The 21,593-nt window shown below is 41.5% G+C and overlaps 2 protein-coding genes across 4 annotated transcripts; one reads left to right on the forward strand and one right to left on the reverse strand.

Moving 5' to 3' along the window:
• Positions 1 to 9,203: 9,203 nt before the first annotated feature.
• LOC121597771 lies at positions 9,204 to 10,652 on the reverse strand. Its single transcript, XM_041923887.1, has 3 exons — positions 10,426 to 10,652; positions 10,059 to 10,167; positions 9,204 to 9,968 (listed from the first exon to the last, which is right to left on the reverse strand). Exons 1-3 carry the CDS (start codon positions 10,462 to 10,464, stop codon positions 9,577 to 9,579), a joined length of 540 nt encoding a protein of 179 aa, XP_041779821.1. The 5' UTR covers positions 10,465 to 10,652; the 3' UTR covers positions 9,204 to 9,576.
• A 9,387-nt stretch (positions 10,653 to 20,039) lies between these two features.
• On the forward strand, positions 20,040 to 21,593 carry LOC121595301 (E3 ubiquitin-protein ligase MARCHF5-like). Of its 3 annotated transcripts, none has more exons than XM_041919205.1 (3): positions 20,040 to 20,187; positions 20,281 to 20,972; positions 21,046 to 21,593. In XM_041919205.1, the coding sequence occupies exons 2-3, from the start codon at positions 20,308 to 20,310 to the stop codon at positions 21,437 to 21,439; spliced, it is 1,059 nt and encodes a 352-aa protein (XP_041775139.1). In that variant the 5' UTR covers positions 20,040 to 20,187; positions 20,281 to 20,307; the 3' UTR covers positions 21,440 to 21,593. The 3 variants fall into 3 exon arrangements, with proteins under 3 accessions (XP_041775139.1, XP_041775146.1, XP_041775155.1); XM_041919212.1 differs by having other exon boundaries at positions 20,040 to 20,177; XM_041919221.1 differs by having other exon boundaries at positions 20,040 to 20,166.

Below are 21,593 nucleotides of genomic sequence, written 5' to 3' on the forward strand. Positions count from 1 at the left end.
TATGTGTTACATGTTGTACATCGCTTGTATGTTTGTGATGGATGAATGTATGCATGAATGTAAGAATGAATGAGTGCAATGTGTATGGCTGAGTAATCGGCATTGACGGCAGACAGAAGATCCTTGCTCGAACGATGTTCTTGCAAGGATTTACTAGATAACTGGAACGATACAGACCCCCGCCATGTCACTCGGACCACTGAAGGAAAGGACTACAACGATACAGACCCTCGCAATGTCATTTGAGCCACTAAATGGGAATATACTCGGACCGCTTCTGATGGATGGATCCGACGAAATGCCTGGAATCCACACGATACAGACCCCCGCAATGCCATTTGGAACACTGAACTGGAATAGACAACCTCGAAACCCGAATGATGTAGACCTTCGCCACGCTTATAGGACCGCAAAATCATGGACTGGATTGATTAAAACCAAACCGTCCGAGTACACCCGGGATAAGGTGCCCTTCCATGGCTCAGAGAAGGAAATGTTTCCCTGCCAATATGGATTGTAGCGCCATGAATTACATTTGTATTTTCTACTCTTAAGCAATACGGCCTTTTTGGACCGTTACTCCTGAATAAAAAAAAAAAAAAAAAAAAAAAAAAAAAAAAAAAAAAAAAAAAAAAAAAAAAAAAAAACATGAACAATATTCCCATCTTTACATTCAAAGAAGGTCAAGCTAGGATTATTATTAGAAATAAATATTATGTTCACCATTTCAAAATATCAGATTTAAAAAATGAAATCGATTCTTTGTCTTCAGAATTCGATAAAGTTGAGGAAAACCACTATACAGGAATAATAACAGCCGAGTTTATTCATGTAAAAATGATTCTTAAGGCTATTATTCCTAACCGGCAAAAACGATGGGACACTCTAGGAACAGTCTGGAAATTCATCGCTGGCAGCCCAGATGCTACCGATCTCAAATTAATCAATTCGTCTATAAACAAATTGATATCATATAACAATGCCCAAATCACGATCAATGATGATTTATCAAAAAATTTAAAAAACAGTTTAGCAAAAGTAAAAGAAGCGATTGCAATTTTTAACTCTTCCTCCATGGAGCTGTATTCCATTTGCTGGAATGTAAGGGCTATGAAACGGTCATTTTGAATTGTTTGCGGTTGTTTTGTCAGTTGGGAATTAAAAGTTAACCGTAGAGTTGGCAACCAGATTTACACACGTAAGTTGGCAACCGGCATACCCGAGTATTCCACACGTTTTGATGCAAAAAAATTAACGATTTTCATAGGTAAACAATGCTCTCTATATTTTAATGCTGTAAGCAAATAATGCCGACCATATATTCTCTTCCATTTCATTTATTCATTAAGTTTTTTCATTTTATTATAAAAATAACGGTCAAATCGAAACTTGGAATCGCTTGAATTTGACTCGAAAATAACCACAACACGAAAAGAGGAAAAAGAGAAACGTCATTCTCCATACAAAATGTATGGAATACCCGGGTATGCTGGTTGCCAACTTACGTGGTAAAGTTAAAAAAATTCAAAATAAAATACTTACAGGCGGTTTAAAATTACAACTTATGCACTGAAAAATCATAAATTAAAAGTTGAGAGGCTATGGAAAATTTCAGGTTAAAAAAAGCAATGAATCAAAAGTTATTGCAGTTCGAAGTTGAAAAAAATACCCGGGTATCCGGTTGCCAACTGAAAGGTTAAATGTATTTTCTGGCAGCACTGCTGATCGACAATTTTTGATCAAGTATGTGTGCGAATAAAGCGGCACTAGCGCATGAAACTCGATACGAGCCGGACGTGTTCTTTTACTTTGTCTCCTTTGGCGATCGACGACGACACAACAAAACACAACGGAGGGCGTAGGGGCGTCAAGGGGGAAAGGAACCAACAAACCGTGTTCCAGAACGCAACACCATAAATATTTTTATGAACCTCAAATATCTATCAGAAAATAGATATCAGAATCAGAATCAGAAATAGAAAATAGATGAAATAGATTTGACCTGAAGGAGAATAATATTACCATACATACACCCATACAAGCATTATCTCTGACTAAAAAAAACAGACGGTGCAGTCTGATACACTTCCCCCCACACCTTCCCTTTTCCTCATCTAACCAACATTTGTTGGTGAAACAATAAAATAATTCATTCAGAAATTGGCATATGACTAGTTAACAACTTTTATTCCACGTCCGAAACTTTAACTCGCGCAAAGATGCTGACTACCAACCGTTCTTTCTACAGCCTGAAGAATTAGTTCACCTCATAGAACCTGTCGCGACCGACGAAGCTGGGGCTTATATATTACAGGTACTCACAAACACCTCTGAGACATGCACACTGTCAAAATCTGACGAAACCCTCCGCGTTCGAGAGGAAGATGCTCAGAAGGATACTTGGCTCCCTATGTGTGGAAGGACAATGGAGGAGCTGCTATAATGACGAGCTATACGAGATGTACGACGACCTCACTGTCGTACAGCGTATCAAGCTCGCCATGCTCAGGTGGGATGGCCATGTTGTACGCATGGAAACGGACGACCCAGCCTGTATAGTCTTTTTAGGCCGTCCACAAGGACAGATGAGGCGTGGTAGGCCCAAACTGAGGTGCCAAGCCAAATGGTGTGGAGGCGTCCGCCATTAAGGCCAGGACAACGGACTGGCAGACGAAGGCGCGAGACCGTGAGCGGTTTCGTACACTCCTGAGGCAGGCCAAGTCCACAAAGCGGTTGTGGCGCCTGATAAGTAAGTTAGTATTTTAACAATCGTTTCTTTGTTTGCTTTGTTTGGGCCGGTCTGGTGGTACAGTCGTCAACTTGTACGACGTAACAACATGCCCATCATGGGTTGAAGTTCCGAATAGACCGTGCCCCCATACGTAGGACTGACTATCCTGCTATGGTAACAATAAGTCACTGAAAGCCAAGCTCACTTCACTTCAAGCTTGACCGACAGCGGTTGTTGTGCAAAGATCTTTGTTTGCTATTTTTGAATGCATCAGTCTTTCAGTCTGCTAAACGAAGTCTTTCTATATTCCATTTAGGTAGAGAACTTGAGTCGTTTAGAACCCCTTTAGTGGTCGTTTAGTGGTTATGTGGCATTTGGGTACACTGTCTAGCGAGCTGGCAACCGTCATTGCGGTCAGAAGACGAAGCGCATTTCACACGCCTATTTTTCTTATTCTTCCTCTGCATTCGTGAATTGACTTGACAAACTGAAATAAATAAATTCCATTTTACCCCCGACTTACCCAACCCTGCCGGTACGCTGTGATGCGTATTTAGTCTTGCGGAGTCGTGTGTGCGGTGCACCCTGGATGACGACGCACATCTGCTGCGGCGATCTGGTCTGCTGATTCTGCTTTTAACGCTGCTTTCCGTGGTGCGACGCGGTCCCTGCGTTCCTATCGCCCACACTTCGGGTGGGCAATGGGGGGGGTCTTCATCTTCTCTTCATGTTTCTCGACAGATTTGCTGGGAATTGTCATCCGGCGAAGGTTATCGGGGATACCTTTAATTTCCTCCTTCAATGAGGTATCTACACTTAAAATGGAACTGCAGGACTCTGGTAAGCTGGCACTAGTTATACTTTGAGAAGTACTAGGGTGCACCTGTAAGGAAACAAAATCATGATAGACCTTCATGATTTTGCATTTAGAACCTATCTCTTGCAGTGTTTCAAAGTTCTCGATTATCAAGGGATTTGATACTGTAGAGCGGACGAAAAGGCGAAGCGATAGTAGCTCAAAACGTAGCTTTAGCGGCATCACTCCGGACATCACTTCGAGTGACTTGTTATGAGTCGACTTCATGCTACCTAGCGCGATTCTAAGACAGCGATACTGAATCCTCTCAAGTCGGATTAATGCGACTTGGCTGCCCAGTGGAAGCATATGCAACCATACTCCAAGACGGACAGTATCGTAGTCTTATATAGGTTAAGGACGTCTTTGGGGTGTGCACCCCACCAGAGTCCGGTAATCGTTCTGAGAAAATTGATTCTTCTTGTACACTTCTGTACCAGATAGTCAATATGTGTCCTCCATACATTTTTGCTATCAAACCAAACCCCTAGGTATCGAAAAGATTTGGCAATGGATATCTTTTTACCATATAAAAAGATATCGACCTTTGGGTCAACCAAATTCAAGCGTCTATTACTCTCAGTGTTGTAAAAGAAAGAGTATATCAGCATTTCATATCAGCTGGAAAGAAACGAAAAGAAAGGAAATAAAAGATTAGTAACTTTCCAGCTTACGGTGGCCCTTGCGACTCGGGTTGTTGCCGTGCCGCAAGGCCTGAAGGACCGCCATTTGCGTCCCTCGGCCGCCGTCTGGCCCGTCTACGTCGCTGTCATTTATTACCTAAGTCCAATAGTATGCCCAAATTGTGGTGCCAGGATGGCGTGGAAACGTTCACCATTAAGGCCGGAATAACGGATTGGCAAACGAAAGTGCAAGACTAGTGATGGGTAAAGTAGGCAAAAAACCGGAGTCGCCCGGAGTCGTTCGGAGTCGGAGTTGTCCGGAGTCGGTCGGAATCACCCGGAGACGGAGTCGTCCGGAATCGTGTGGAGTCACCCGGAGTCGTTCGGAGTCGGAGTTGTCCGAAGTCGTGTGGAGTCGCCCGGAGTCGGAGTTGTCCGGATTCGTTCGGAATCACCCGGAGACGGAGTCGTCCGGAGTCGTCTGAAGTAGTCCGGAGTCATCTGGAGTCATCTGGAGTCGTCCGGAGTCGTCTGGAGTCGTCCGGAGTCGCCTGGTGTCGTCCGGAGTCGTTCGGAGTCGTTCGGAATCGTTGGAAGTCGTCTGGAGCCATCCAGAATCGGCTGCAGACGGAATCATCCGGAGTCATCTGGAGTCGGCCGAGGTCGGCTTGAATAGGAACTGCACGCGTAAAATGAAAGATAAAAAAAACACAACGAAAGAGAATGTCTGATCAGAAGCACATTAAACCACACGGCTTCTGTTAATTCCGACTCCGATGACTCCGAACGACTCCGGGCGACTCCGAACGTCTCCGAATGACTCCGGGCGACTCCAGACGACTCCGCCTCCGGGCGGATGTAGTGGTTCCATTTTGCCGGAGTCGGATTCGAACTTACAATAGTCGGAGTCGGATCGGAGTCGTGGGTGCGCTCCATACAGCACAGCACTATGTGAGACCGTGAGCGGTTTCGGACACTTCTGAGCCAGGCCAAGATCGCAAAGCGGTTGATGCGCCGGATGATTTAGTAAGTTTTTCGTGTAAGGTCGAAAATACACGGACCGTCTGTGTATTTTCGGCCTAACAGCTTATACAGTCTTTCCCAGAGTTACGCGAATTATGCGTTCCGGAGAAATTCGCGTGACTCGGATTTTCGCGTAAGTCAAATATCACGTTTTACAGCCAAAATATAATTAGTTTAAAATGATTTTTGATTGTATTTAGTTTATTAATGTAATTTATCACTTATTTAATACAATTCTTGTATAAAATTAGGTTATTTCTATCTTTTTAGTGATACTACCCAAATAACCAAGATACCGAAAACACCACCAATTTCCTGTACTAAAAATCCAGTTGCATCGAACAAAGCCAAAAATCTGTAAATTTTTAAAGATTAAAGATTTTTTTAATCATGGGTAATTCATTTTCTCAACATGTATCACCCCAAAATGTGTTTAATTGTGTAAAGAATATAAAGCTATAAAACTTGTGTGTTTAAGTTCATTTTTTGTGAAACATATTTTTGTAAGATGTGGATGCGTGTGTTTGTTTTCCTGCGAATGGGCTCTTTCATTTCGCTGGTCAGTTCAAAGTTTATTTATTAATAATATTGCCGAAGTTATGCTGTGATGTTAGTGAATGAGTTAAAGTAACCAATGTGTTAAAATCATGTTCAGCATATTGAACTTAGCCCGCACTTGATCCATCTTTTTCTCGACAACATCCCAAATAACCAAATCGTCCTTAACCCACTGTAAAACCACTTCAAACCCACGTGGGTTTGTGGTGGTCGATTCAGTCGTTAACCCACCAAATTTTAGAACAGTCGGAGCTGCCAGTTCCGATCCGATGTATTTATCTTGTCCACCCTTAACCCACCTTTTCCAAAAATGCTTTGAGGAAAAGTTTGGTCAGGTTTGGCTTAGGTCAATGTGCTGGACAGGATTTGAACTCCTCGGTTGATTAAATTCATTCACTTACATCACTGCACTTCAACTTCAGCAATATTATTAGTCTGTAAACTATGCACTGACCAGCGAAATGGAAGAGTTCATTCGCAAGTAAACAAACACACATATACACATATTACACATGACTGTTTTACAACAAACCAACTTAAACACACACGTTTAATTGCTTCCTTTGCACAAATAAATAACATTTTTAACACAGGTGAAACATGTTGAGCAAATAAATTGCACGTGCATAAAAATCTGACTTCAACAAAATTGAAGTGGTGGCTGCTTCTGTGGCCGTGTGGCTTAACCCACCAAACTGATAGTTTTTTAGCTTTGTTTGATGGAACTGGATTTTAAATACAAGAAATTGGTGGCGTTTTGGGTATCTTGGTTATATGGGATGTTTGGAAAAGGTGGGCCAAGCGTGGGTAAGGTTAGACAGCTCCAATTGTTCTAAAATTGGGTGGGTTAACGACTCAATCGACCACCACTAACCCACGTGGGTTTGAAGTGGCTTTACAGTGGGTTAAGGCCGATCTGGTTATTTGGTTAGTGTTTTATAGTAATTATAGTGTTTTTATTCTGACAATGTGCTCTGATAACCGTTTTTTATTTTTTTTAAATATCCTCCTCATAACGCAATGTCACCTTTGTATTGAACTGCCATTTCTATACAGCACAGATAAACGGACAGCCGAATAAAAGGTACCCGGATAAAGAGGCGCTCCACTGTATTTAATTTTGCCAGGTTACAGGGCTCTGCAATTTAATTTCAAAGATCCCCTTTATTGTAAAGAGTACGCCAAAAACAATGATCTCAAACCTCAATTAAAGTTAAGTACTAATGACGACTCCTTGACGAGACCTTACTGGTCATCCCTACCAGCATTAACACGTTGTCTGCCACCATACATGCCCACTGAACTGCCCCGCCAGGCCACGGAATCACTCTTTGAAACGATTGCATTTGCTTTTGCAATTTTTCTCTTTTAAATCAAATTCACCAATTCTCTTTGTTGTCTCAGTCGCTCCACAATGTCGTTTGTTGGGCTAATTCCATGGAATTTCATTCTTGGACCCCCCCTCCCTCCTCTCCCTTCCCTTCCCTTTCTTTTGTGTATCAAAAGTAAAGGATGAATAAATGAACTCCAAGATCTTATAATTATTGTTCATTCTCATTCTCATTTATTTATGAAAACATAAAAGAAACTCATTTTGATATTTTAATCATTTTTTTAAGAAATAATAACCGTGAAAGAAAAGCATTGTGAAAGGACCGATCAAATACGTGCAAATTTATCTCTTGTAACACGTCTTTTACAATGTGTAATGTGTCAGCCACTATGTGGCTGACGTGGCCCGATCGAAAAAAAACCCGACGTGGCAGACAACATGTTAAACGGCTTTGAAGGCATTCAGAAAGCATTTAAGGCCTTAGTCGCCTTAAAAGGCGAATAAAGATTTCAACCGAAACTTTCACGGATGTAACGGGTTCTCTTCGAAATTTTTCAACATTTTGATTCAACCAGAACAGATAGCTTGCCGCCATCTTAACTTGTTTATATACTGGTTTTGCACCATCACTAATGTAACTGCCATATAAAGCAGTGACAACGCTTTTGGTTCCCAACCGAGAAAGCGTGTGTTCAAATCCTGATTTTTATTATCTTTTTTGTGTTTATTACTTTTTAAAATAATATTTTCTTGTTATAATTAATACAAACAAAATTTATGTGAAGCTAAATTAAAATAATACCTTTTGAAAACACATAATAATTACACTATGTTCACCCTTCATTATCAGGATGGGAGAAATATGTTTCCATTACTCCTTTTCTAATAAAAGTTATCAAAATGAGTTTGATATATTAACACCTTTCAACGGGTTGGTCTTTAACAACCGAATAATGCCTTCCATATTTAATAACGTGAAATAGCTCAGAGCTTAACGCAAGAGAACATAACACGTAAATCGTGCTATCGAATCTCACGTTCATATCTGGGAACACTACAACAGTGCAGTGCTGATGAAGACGCTTGGAAGGTTTTCTTTTGACAGTTGCAATTCCAAATTGAAAGCGAAATTTTTCATTGATATATTTCAAAGGCATTTAATTACTGCTAAATGCACTGCTGATCGCCTTCAATTCGCCGGCGATTGCAAGGCGATTAGAAGGCATTTAACGGAAATTTGCGGGTAGGGATATTGGTCTTTACACCGATGTATTGGTTTACACCTTTTCTGGTTTAAGAACTGCACATGACCTAATGCCGGTCCTAAACCTGGTATCTAAACCTATGCCAGTCCAGCAACCCATACTGAACCCAAACCGGTCCATGACCTGATAATGAACCAATACTGGTCCTTTTTTTGTTTATATTTATCAAGGCTTTGAGTCGATTGGCCTCATTTAACTCTTTCATACTGGCCCTGGAAACAATCATGCACCCATACCTGCCCTGGAACCTACCATGAACCCTTATCTACCCTGGAACCGATCATTAACCCATCCTGGTCCTGGAACCTATCATGAACACATACTGGTCTTGGAATCGATCATGAGTCAATATCGGTCATCGGTCATCGGGAACTACTCATGACTCCATCCTTATGGTCTTGGGACCGATCATAAGCCCATACTGGTCCTGAAACCGATCATGAACCCATACCGGCCCTGCAACCGGTCATGAACCCATACCGGTCCTAAAACCGATCATGAACCCATATTGTTCCTGGAACCGATCATGAACCCACACGGGTCATGGAACTGAAAATAACCATAAAAGATCTGGAACTGATACTGAACACATACCGGTCCTGGAACCGATCATGAACCCATACTTATCCAGAAATAACTCCCGATTTCATTTATTTACAGGAACATTTCCAGGACCTATGCTGGATTCGGATTCGGAATGATATTTGGACCAGGTCTGAAACCGATACAATTCCAGTTCCAGTCAACAAAACATACACGGTAGTAAATGTGCAGCGTAGTAATAGTGTAGGAATTCAATTTAAAAGCAAAAGAATGTTTGTATAGTTAGTATATATATATTTCCCTCTCCCGTCCTTTTTTTAACGGACCATTTACCTATGATAACTTTGTTCATGAATTGTTCGTTAGTGACCCAAAGCCGCCTGATTCGAGATAACTAGCTTCAATCATTGGTAACTACTGTGAACCATTTCCCTATACCTGGAATAAATATGGAACCGTTTGAAATGATTCAAGCTGCGGAGCAGCCGGAAGATTCTGTTTTTTGTTAACTATTAAATGCCATAGTTTAACCTCGTTCCGATAAAACAATTGCTATCACAATACAAATTAATACTAAACCGACTGTTCAAAATTTAAGTGAAATTAAGTACAAATCAATCAAGAAACGGTTACCACATGGCTCTCTAGTGATTGTTGCGCAAATATTCCCGCAGATCGTCTATCTTGAACCGAGACACGCACTCGTACACGCGCGAGATGCCGAAGTAGCCGGTCAGAAACATTAGCCCGACGATGGCCATCATCAGAAACACTCCGATCAGCAAACTGACGAGCATGACCGATGCAGCCGTTATGAGTGCACCCTCGATCAGCACAAACCCGGTAAAGGCCATCACCGCCGTAGTCATCGTGAAAAAAATAAATACCAGGAATGGTAGCGTGAAGACGAAAATCACAATCGCGACTGCTAGCGCCAGGATCGGGTACTGATGTAGGCTGGCAAAAATGGCGTGAGCAATCTCCTGTAGCCTGTACCGGGCGGCCGTCTCCGACATTACCTTGTTGATACGGTGAACTGCAATGAACACAAACCGGACATTCCTATTATAGTTTAACGGGGCGGGGGGGGGGGTTCTTATTCGGTAGGCATTTGCGAGACACTTACGGTATATAGAGGTACGAGTAAGGATAAATCGAGCCAAGTCTTCGTTTCTGCGGTAACGCCTTTCCATGTCTTTGAACTCATTCTGCGGTTTGGAACCTTCCGGATAGCTCTGCAATAGTATGAAATCATACCGCCGGAGTACAGTACGGCTAATTGATACTTATCTTTCATACGCTGTGATGCGTTTCAGTTTACAATTTTAGCATTATTATTCAACAGTATTAATCTTGCGATGTTTTCTTTTTAACAGCTGTAATCTATTTCTGACAGCTCTGTACTTGGAAAACTTCTGCTGAGCATTGAATAATAATTTTAGCATTGAACGCAGACCCGGACACCAGTGTGTCGATACCACACGCACGCTCACCTGCGTTTCAACTCTATTGTCTGAAGCTGACGATGGCATTGTGACGAACTATGCTTAACTATATAAGTATGATTTTCAACTTTGATGTAACCGGCTGCTTCTCGAGAATGCACACACAACAACCGGGACGGCACATTAATCTGTCACACTGACCGTTGATGCATGCAAAAACATCAAACCACAAAAACCAGAGTGATTTTGGTTAACATGTTTTGTTTTAATTTTAGTTTTTCTTGTCGTAATTTGTTTTTACTTTATATTTCTTTTTTTTTATTATTACAGCAATTACCCGCAGTACGCGATACTCGATATACGCGAATTCGCAGTACAGGCGGTCCCCGAGATACACGGTTAGGCTGCGCTCTGGCACCAATCGAACACGACATCCGACTCGAACAAACCCAAAGTGGGTAGAAAGGAGGTGTCGTCATGTAGAACAATTGGGCATCGAGGCTTTAGAAAAAAGCACAAAACCAGGATCGACGGCATTTGTCAAATGCGACGAATGTTGCTTGTATTTAGATATGATATATGAATTGTTTTCGTTTAATACACATTTTTTTAGCATTAAAAATTCGTATTTTGCATCCACACTCCATAAATCGACATTTTACACGTTATAATGTAGCTGCTGCCTGTAAAAAAATATCGACGGCTGTTGTCAAACTGAATCTCAAAATGGCAACATGCCAAACGCTAAGAAGACACCTCCTCTATATTCCACCTTGAACAAACCCATATAAACATATGGAGGTGCACTGTCAGACACAAACAAACAAACAAGACAAACATGTCAAATCCCATACATTTTTCATGTTCGATGACGTGTTCGATTGGTGCTAGAGCGCCGGGTTAATGGGGACCGAAAACGGCCGCAAAATACCGTCTCGAATTAAAATCTCGAATTTCCGCATAAGGGCGGTGGCAACGCTTATCAGATGCGATTTTATCGGACGAGATTTATATGGGATTTGACAGATAACGTCGGACGACGAAATTGCACGTCCGACGTTATCTGTCAAATCCCATATAAATCTCGTCCGATAAAATCGCATCCGATGAGCGTTGCCACCGCCCTAAGTCGAATCTCGTGATTTCCAGCCAAAATATCACTAATTTTCGAGCAATTTTGCAAGTAGGGGGTGGTTTTCGCCACCAAATTAATCCCAAATAGCCAGCTCGTACTTTATAGCTGATTTAAGGCTGTTTAACGAAAAATCGTTCCGATGTCGTACTTTGTGGCTGATTAAGAGATAGACGGTACTTTGCGGAACTATGGAGCTTTTTAACAGGCACATGGTACTTTTTGGAACTTTGCGGCTGATTAGTACTATCCCAAGCGCCACAGATTAAGCTTAAACGACTGGAAAATTGAATATCCATAGAAAAAAAAATGAAAGCTCCACAGCTTCATTGGTTTGATCAATAGATGGCGTATTACAACTCATCATTATATTGCTATCCTTTTCTTGCAATGTGTTTCGACAAGTTGCATTTTATTATGACCTATATAGCCTTCTAACTTTCTGAGCAAAAATCTATATAAATGGTCGTGTGGTTAGATACGTGGGTATCAACACCAATGACCATTGCTCAAATCTCACTTGCTTCAGTGCTGGTGGTTTCCGTTGGAGTTTAGTATTTAAACAATCGTATCGCCGTTCTAGTTCTAGCGATGCATAACTTCAATGCGAAACCATACAACAGTACAGAGGAAATGAGAAAGCTCTCCTCCAAGCGATGAAGCTCAACTGGTTGGGGTATCCCACCAACAGATAGCGCCACCAGCTTTTTTGCTATTTTTAGAATGCATGAGTCGTTTGGCGTCTGCTAAACGAAGTCTTTCTATATTCCGTTTAGGTAGAGAACTTGAGTCGTTTAGAAGCCGTTTAGTGGTCGTTTAGTGGATTTGTGGCACTTGGGATGTGTAGGGTTCATGGTGGAACTTGAAGGCTTGTTAAGAAAGCGTACCGAACTTGGTGGAACTTTATAGCTTTTTAATGCATGACATCGGTACAAGGTGGCTCTTGTCAAAGTGTCAAACACGGACGCCGGCAATAATCTCATTGCTGCTGCACAAGTTAGATTCGTTAATTGAAGAATGAATATTGAGTGAAGTGATTGTGAATTATCAGTAAATTGTGTAAAATTTTGTGTTATTCATCAATACAAAAGATTTAAAAATATACATATGTGTTTAAACGAAACAAATCTTGTTGTTTATTTCATCGATGACGCTTGCTTGAAAATAAAACACAAAGAAAAATAATCCCTGGCATCGTGGCATAAGGAAGCTGCTTAGGCGCTGTTTGAAAGACCCACCTAGAACTTTGATGCTGTTTATCTACTGCAAAAGGCGAATTAGAGCAGCGATCTTTAGCGTGCCAAAATGAGCTGCTTAAGCAATTCTGGCTATTTGGGAATTATTTGATATGTTTCTACTGAATTGAACAATTTTAAACCTTTTTAAATAGTATTTTACATTCGTTCCATACGGAAATTATTTGGTATTTCAGAATGGATGTGTCAAATCAATACAATTTGCTCAAAGAACTGTCAAATTTGGAAAACCGCGTATCTCCTAATCCGCGTATAAGAGGTACCGTGTATCTGATGATCTGATGATCGCCTGTACGCGATTCCTCTAAATTTGACAGCTCCATGTGTTTTTCTGCAAATTAATTACAGACGGTCCCCGAGATACACGGTTAATGGCGACCTAAAACGGCCGCAAAATACCGCGTAACTCGAATTTCCGCGTATGTCGAATCTCGTGATTTCCAGCTAAAATATCGCTAATTTTCGTGTAATTTTGCAAGTAGGAGGTGGTTTTAGCCAATTTATGAATTATTTGATATGGTTCTGACTGAATATAACAGTTTTGAACCATTTGAAATTGTTTTTAACATTCGATCAAAACGGACATTATTTGGCAATTTATAATTGATGTGTCAAATCAGTACAATTTGCTCAAATAATTGTCAAATTTAGAAAACCACGTACCTCTGAATCCGCGTATAAGAGGTACCGTGTATCTCGGGGACCGCCTGTAACGGATTAACCGTCGGGCGGCTTACCCGGCGCTCTAGCAGCAATCGAACACGACATCCGACACGAAAAAACCCATATAATCATATGGTGGTGCACTGTCAGACAGAAACAAACAAACAAGACAAACATGTCAAATCCCATACATTTTTCATGTTCGATGTCGTGTTCGATTGGTGCTAGAGCGCCGGGTTAACCGTGCGCATAAATGTGACAGCTGTTCAAACATGCGGCGAAAATTTGCAGCGATAGTCAAGTAGGCAACCAATTTTTTGTGCAGTTCTGTAGTGTCTAGTGATATACAGGCGGTCCCCGAGATACACGGTACCTCTTATACGCGGATTCAGAGACACGCGGTTTTCCAAATTTGACAGTTCTTTGAGCAAATTTTACTGATTTTACACATCCATTGTGAAATACCAAATAATTTCCGTATGGAACGAATGTAAAATACTATTTAAAAAGGTTTAAAATTGTTCAATTCAGTAGAAACATATAAAATAATTGATTTGGTGGCGAAAACCACATCCTACTTGCAAAATTGCACGAAAATTCCCAAATAGCCAGAATTGCTTAAGCAGCTCATTTTGGCACGCTAAAGATCGCTGCTCTAATTCGCCTTTTGCAGTAGATAAACAGCATCAAAGTTCTAGGTGGGTCTTTCAAACAGCGCCTAAGCAGCTTCCTTATGCCACGATGCCAGGGATTATTTTTCTTTGTGTTTTATTTTCAAGCAAGCGTCATTGATGAAATAAACAACAAGATTTGTTTCGTTTAAACACATATGTATATTTTTAAATCCTTTGTATTGATGAATAACACAAAATTTTAAACAATTTACTGATAATTCACAATCACTTCACTCAATATTCATTCTTCAAATAACGAATCTAACTTGTGCAGCAGCAATGAGATTATTGCCGGCGTCCGTCTTTGACACTTTGACAAGAGCCACCTTGTACCGATGTCATGCATTAAAAAGCTATAAAGTTCCACCAAGTTCAGTACCCTTTCTTAACAAGCCTTCAAGTTCCATCATGAACCCTACACATAGTGCTAATCAGCCGCAAAGTTCCAAAAAGTACCATGTGCCTGTTAAAAAGCTCCATAGTTCCGCAAAGTACTGTCTATCTCTTCATCAGCCACAAAGTACGACATCGGAACGATTTTTCGTTAAACAGCCCTAAATCAGCTATAAAGTACGAGCTGGCTATTTGGGTTAGTGATATTTTGGCTGGAAATCCCGAGATTCGACTTACGCGGAAATTCGAGATACGCGGTATTTTGCGGCTGTTTTCGGTCCCCATTAACCGTGTATCTCGGGGACCACCTGTATTATAATTTTACCAATAGGTGAATAAGCAATATTTTTATTGTTGCTATAACACTAATGGATATCAAAAGTAGTAAGGTACAAGTCATATAATTACTTTTTTTATTCCAATGAATTATCAATGAATCTAAACCTTATGAACGATTGCTGAACATTCATAAGGGTTAGATTATTAGACATTATTATTTATCAATTTGCTCATCCACGACGGTTAAAACAGTCGTTCAAAAAATGCTGCTTGGGTTTGGGATAAACTGGCGTTACGCGTAACGCTAGCGTTACTTTTACCATTTATCAAATATTTTCTGTTGTTGATCAAGTGGACACTGCATCCAGAATCAACGATGAAAGAGTCTATTGCGAGTTCTTTTTCTCCAATTTGAAGCTGCGATTTCACCATAAAACTCACAGTTTTCTCTGCCACGACAGAGTTGGCGTTTCTGTCTTGCATTTTGGATCGACAATCCTTTTGTATGTGGCCTACTTTTCCGCAACGATGGCATTTCCCTTTGAACTTTTTCTTCTGAAAACTTCCTCCGATAAAGGCTGTTGATTTTTCTTCGCCGCAGTAGTCTGCTCGATCTGTTTTCTTCTATTCTGCACCTAGCAGCCGATGTTTCACTGTTTCTAGGGAGCGATCTTTATCGTCCATGTTTTCTAGAGCTGTCACTAATGGATCGTAACTGCTCGGCAACGTTATGAAGAGTTGAGAGACCAAATCGCTTGCTTCCATTTTTGCACCTGCAGTTTTCAACTGCAGTTCAACGCACCTGGTCGTCGAATTCGGCAAGATGGTTTCGCATTTACGATCCTTCCTTCATACGTAACGTGGCCAACCGTTTGCGCAAGATCGTCTGGCTTGCCTCCGACTTCTTCGCAAAGGTGTCTTCAAGAGCTTTCCACATTTCCTTGGCTGTTTCCTTTTCTTCGACTATGACTAGGCAATCATTTCCAACAAATCCAAACAGCAAGAATTTTGCCTTCCGTTCCATTCTTAAAAATTCTTGTTCCGCGGTTCTCCGACCGCTTCAGGCACGTCTTCTTCGAGCGCCTCCCAAACTCCCGAAGCTTCCTAGACCAAACGAACTCCAAAACTCCATTTTCCGTAATTCGTTCCATTCAGCTTGGGAATGCCAGCACCTTCCTTTACAGAGGAGCCCATAACCTAAAGCAACTAAGTTCTTTGAAACGCTGAAGAAGTTTTTATTAACAAGATTTTATATGACCGTTCTCTTCAATATCTGATTTGCGAATAACTAAAAACTACAATGAACCGATCGCTCCACGACTACTTTGTTTCCACAGGGTTACTTCGTTTACATATATGTCATATATCTATTTATTATAATTTAATATATATATATATATATATATATATATATATATATATATATATATATATATATATATATATTATATATATATATATATATATATATATATATATATATATATATATATATATATATTTTTTTTTTTTTTTTTTTTCAAGTGAATAATAAAAAATTAACTCTGAGCTGTTAATTGGCTAATTTTTGACGCTACACAATGTTAAAGCGAAATACTGCCAGCAATTTCATAGACCACCTCAGCGATATCCCAAGTGCCACAAATCCACTAAAAGACCACTAAACGGCTTCTAAACGACTTAAGCTCTCTACCTAAACGGAATATAGAAAGACTTCGTTTAGCAGACGCCAAACGACTCATGCATTCTAAAAATAGCAAAAAAGCTGGTGGCGCTATCTGTTGGTGGGATACCCCAACCAGTTGAGCTTCATCGCTTGGAGGAGAGCTTTCTCATTTCCTGTGTACTGTTGTATGGTTTCGCATTGAAGTTATGCATCGCTAGAACTAGAACGGCGATACGATTGTTTAAATACTAAACTCCAACGGAAACCACCAGCACTGAAGCAAGTGAGATTTGAGTAATGGTCGTTGGTGATGATACACTGGTGGACATAAAAATAGGAACTTTTTTCTGTGACCGAAAGACATAGTTCTTGTCAGAAATATTTGGTAGCCCTGAAAAGGACTGTTTAAGTGGTTGTTGGGAGGAGGTGTTGCGGTGTTCCACAGAGCGAAAACACATTCTAACGGTCAATATGTGGTGACCGTTATTTGCTATCACTTCCTGACAGCGTTTGGCCATATCGTCGATGAGCTTACGGCATTCGCTTTCGGGTATGTTTTTCCACATAACCTCGCAGCGTGTCCATAGATCATCGGCTGAACGTGCAGGCTGGTTCTTAAGCTGACGCTTGAGAGTTGACCACAGATTTTCAATCGGGTTTAGGTCAGGACTCAACGCAGGCCACGGTAGAACTTGCACATCCTGGTTTGCCAAATAACATTTAACTGTTCGCGATGTGTGCTTAGAGTCGTTATCATGCTGAAAGATGTAATGCTCTTCGTCTCCGAATTTTTGTCGGGCGTATGGCAACATCTTACGACTAAGTATTTTTCTATACCCTTCCGAGTTCAGTGTCCCGTTGATACGGAACAAAGGACCCGGGCCGTGCCAGGAGAAGCAACCCCACACCATAACGTGGCCGCCTCCGTGACTTCGGGTTTTTATCGTATTTTTCGGATGATACGCCTGATTAGGAAGGCGCCAGACGTATTTAATGCCGTCCGAACCATCCAGATTGATTCTGGACTCATCCGAAAAAATGATTTTGCTCCACCAAAAGATGGATGCAGCTAAATGTTCTTCGGCAAACCGAATGCGCGCTTCTACGTGGTGCGGCAGCAGCTTACGAACCTTCCGCGGTCTCCGGGCACAGAACCCAGCGGCGTGTAAACGGCGAGACACCGTTTTCGCCGAAACTTGCAAACCAAGCTCCTGCTTGATTTGAGCGCAAGTTTTGAAAGGATCCGCCTTGATTATCTCAACAATCTGCGCGTCAACGTCGGCCGTTGTTTTTCGCGGACGACCTGTCGATTTACCCGTAGCCTCGCTACGAATGGCGTTGTCCACAAACGTCCGCGAACGGCCGAACGCCTTGCAGATTGTCTTGATTGGCACGTTCTCACGATAAAGCCCCTGAATGTGTTTTCGCTCCTCTGGTGTGCAGTGCTTTCCGCGACCCATGATGATTTTGTGGAATTTTTCAACAGCAACCTTTCACCTTGACCACTGATGGAAGAATGAAGCTCAACACGATTTGGCTCTCCTTTTATACTGCCGCAAAACGCTGCCGGCACTCAAAACTCAGATAAGTAGCGCACCAAAAATGAGAGTATAAAAGGCAAAATTCGGCTATTGCAAATTCAGTACGCCTCGAACTGTTGGCGATGACACACCTAGTGCACGCAAAAAAAAAAACACACAATTTTTTTTTCCTATTTTTATGTCCACCAGTGTACCCACCCCAAGTGCCACAAATCCACTAAACGACCACTAAACGGCTTCTAAACGACTCAAGTTCTCTACCTAAACGGAATATAGAAAGACTTCGTTTAGCAGACGGCAAACGACTCATTCATTCTAAAAATAGCAAAAAAGCTGGTGGCGCTCTCTGTTGGTGGGATACCCCAACCAGTTGAGCTTCATCGCTTGGAGGAGAGCTTTCTCATTTCCTCTGTACTGTTGTATGGTTTCGCATTGAAGTTATGCATCGCTAGAACTAGAACGGCGATACAATTGTTTAATTACTAAACTCTAACGGAAATCACCAGCACTGAAGCAAGTGAGAATTGAATTATGGTCGTTGGTGTTGATACCCACATATCTGACCACACGACCATTCACATAGATTTTTGCTCAGAAAGTTATAAGGCTATATAGGTCATGATAAGATGAAACTTGTCGAAACACATTGCAAGAACAGGATAGCAATATAATGATGAGTTGTAATACGCCATCTATTGATCAAACCAATGAAGCTGTGGAGCTTTCATTTTTTTATATGGATATTAAATTTTCCAGTCGTTTAAGCTTAATCTGTGGCGCTTGGGACGTATCTAACCACACGACCATTTATATAGATTTTTGCTCAGAAAGTTAGAAGGCTATATAGGTCATAATAAAATGCAACTTGTCCAAACACATTGCAAGAAAAGGATAGCAATATAATGATGAGTTGTAATACGCCATCTATTGATCAAACCAATGAAGCTGTGGAGCTTTCATTTTTTTTCTATGGATATTCAATTTTCCAGTCGTTTAAGCTTAATCTGTGGCGCTTGGGATGTTTCAGAGCAACAATGTTGCGCGCAACAACATTAGACCGCCGCCTAAGAGGGACCGCGTATCTCGTGGACTACCTGTATCTCGAGTTTTCGCGTATAGCAGATTCCAATAGAAAAATAATTTACACTACGATGGATAATACAACCATCGCCATAGAGTTATGCATCAATTTTTTTTGTTGTAAAAAAAGGTATCTTTTGTACAAATTTAATGCAAAATGCTTCAAGAATATTAAGGAAATTCAAAATGGGCATAAAATATTTCAAAGAATTAAAATATTTGCAAAACTACATGAAGCTGTCAAATTTAGAGGAATCGCGTACTGCGAATTCGCGTAAATCGAGTATCGCGGACTGCGGACAATTGCTGTAAATTACTCTTAACCGTAGAGTTGGCAACCAGATTTACACACGTAAGTTGGCAACCGGCATACCCGGGTATTCCACACGTTTTGATGCAAAAAAATTAACGATTTTCATAGGTAAACAATGCTCTCTATATTTTAATGCTGTAAGCAAGTAATGCCGACCATCTATTCTCTTCCATTTCATTTATTCATAAAATTTTTTCATTTTATTATAAAAATAACGGTCAAATCGAAATTTGGAATCGCTTGAATTTGACTCGAAAATAAGCACAATACGAAAAGAGGATAAAGAGAAACGTCATTCTCCATACAAAATGTATGGAATACCCGGGTATGCTGGTTGCCAACTTACGTGGTAAAGTTAAAAAAAAATCAAAATAAAATACTTACAGGCGGTTTAAAATTACAACTTATGCACTAAAAAATCATAAATTAAAAGTTGAGAGGCTATGGAAAATTTCAGGTTAATAAAAGCAATGAATCAAAAGTTATTGCAGTTCGAAGTTGAAAAAAATACCCGGGTATCCGGTTGCCAACTTAAAGGTTAAATTACCGGTAATTTAGCGATAAGATAGAGGAAATAGATAGGCCCGATTTGTCTGGCTGGGTAGATTTCATGACCTGAGCTCTTTAATCCACCTTGGTCAAATCCCATACAAAATGGGACGTTTTTGCTCATAGATGCGCCATCGTGTAGACATATCTTAATAGTCCTACGATTGGACGAGCAAGAATAAGTGAAGAGGAAAACAGTGCGAAGACTGAAAAAACATCCCAGTGGCGCCCTACCAAAAAGGCGTAAGATAGACGTAAAGTTTTGTAAATATTGCGCAAGCCAACGACAAACAATTCCCACCAAGGGAAAACTTTTCCTATTCCTTCTCGGTCCTATTTACCTTGCACATTTAATAGGGGTCAGCTGCTGTTTTAAGCGACACGATGCTCACAGGCAACCAGGAATCCAATCCGGTCGATGGACAAAGTAATGATGAGAAGGCTACAGCTGATGGCGGTGCTGGTGCTGCTGCATCCGTCGCAGCATCACAACAAGCCCAACCGCAAGAGGAAGAGCGGTACTGCTGGGTGTGCTTTGCGACCGAGGAGGATGATAAGGTAGCGCCGTGGGTGCAGCCGTGCAACTGTCGCGGAGCAACCAAGTGGGTCCATCAGTCCTGTCTTAAGCGGTGGATCGACGAAAAGCAGAAGGGCAACCCGTACAAGAGCATCAGCTGCCCGCAGTGTCAAACACGGTACATCATCATCCTGCCGTCGATGGGCAACTTCGCCTTTCTGCTGGAGCGACTCGACATCATTGCGAAGCAGCTCAGCCCGGGTATGGCGGCTGGGGCCATCGTGTGCTCGATCTATTGGTCTGCCATCACGTTTGGCGCCGTCACCGTGCTGCAGACGACTGGGTTCGAGCGGGGCCTCTCGATGATGGAGCAGGCCGAACCGATTGCACTGCTGCTGTGTCTGCCGACCATCCCGGTGTTCCTCGTGATCGGGCGCATGTTTCGCTGGGAGGACATCGTTCTTCGCTTTCTGCAAAATCGACAGTTTGACGTACGGAAGTATCCTGTCATCTCACTGATGTTACCTGTCTCGTAAGTGATCGTAGACTTTCTACTATTCGCCAATAGTTTACAATAATTGCACTCCCGTCCCATTCGTTTGTAGCAACGAACCGAGCCCGCGGTATCCGGAACCGTACCCAAGCAGCACGATTACAACATCGGAACCACTCTCTGTGACGCGCATATTCTGTGGCGCACTACTGCTACCCACGGTGTCCACTGTCGTCGGGAAAATTTTGTTCAAATCCATCAAGAACGATCTGCATCGTACGCTGCTCGGTGGATTCGTGTTCGTTGCGGTCAAGGGTGTGCTGAAAATTTACTTTCACCAGAAAAAGCATAACCGTGCCAAACAGCGCCAAATACTGGACTATACACCCGAGAACGTGCGCAAATACACGTTGCGAACCCAACCCCCGGAAGGCCAGCATCAACACGGGCAGCAGGCGTCGCAGCAGGACCGTAACCGAGCGGACTTGGTCGAGGGAACCGGATAGCAGCAGCAGCCGCAGTACTCGGTGTGATATCTACTATGAACTGAGGATACTGACTTAATATTCTATTTTATGTTTTGTTATTAATTTGTTATGAAACACTCCAAATTAATTGAACTAAGTTAATGTAGAGCGATGCTAGAGAAGAGCACCACCA

This window comes from Anopheles merus, chromosome X (assembly GCF_017562075.2).
Source record: "Anopheles merus strain MAF chromosome X, AmerM5.1, whole genome shotgun sequence".
NCBI lineage: Eukaryota > Metazoa > Arthropoda > Insecta > Diptera > Culicidae > Anopheles > Anopheles merus.

Excerpts from the sequence above, each read along its gene's own strand:
- LOC121597771 (XM_041923887.1), bottom strand. The coding sequence starts at position 10,464 with ATGCCATCGTCAGCTTCAGACAATAGAGTTGAAACGCAG. Across the intron at positions 10,168-10,425 it reads ACAATAGAGTTGAAACGCAG|AGCTATCCGGAAGGTTCCAA; the intron begins GTGAGCGTGCGT and ends ATACTATTGCAG. Across the intron at positions 9,969-10,058 it reads TACTCGTACCTCTATATACC|TTCACCGTATCAACAAGGTA; the intron begins GTAAGTGTCTCG and ends TGTTCATTGCAG.
- LOC121595301 (XM_041919205.1), top strand. The coding sequence starts at position 20,308 with ATGCTCACAGGCAACCAGGAATCCAATCCGGTCGATGGACAAAGTAAT. Across the intron at positions 20,973-21,045 it reads TCACTGATGTTACCTGTCTC|CAACGAACCGAGCCCGCGGT; the intron begins GTAAGTGATCGT and ends ATTCGTTTGTAG.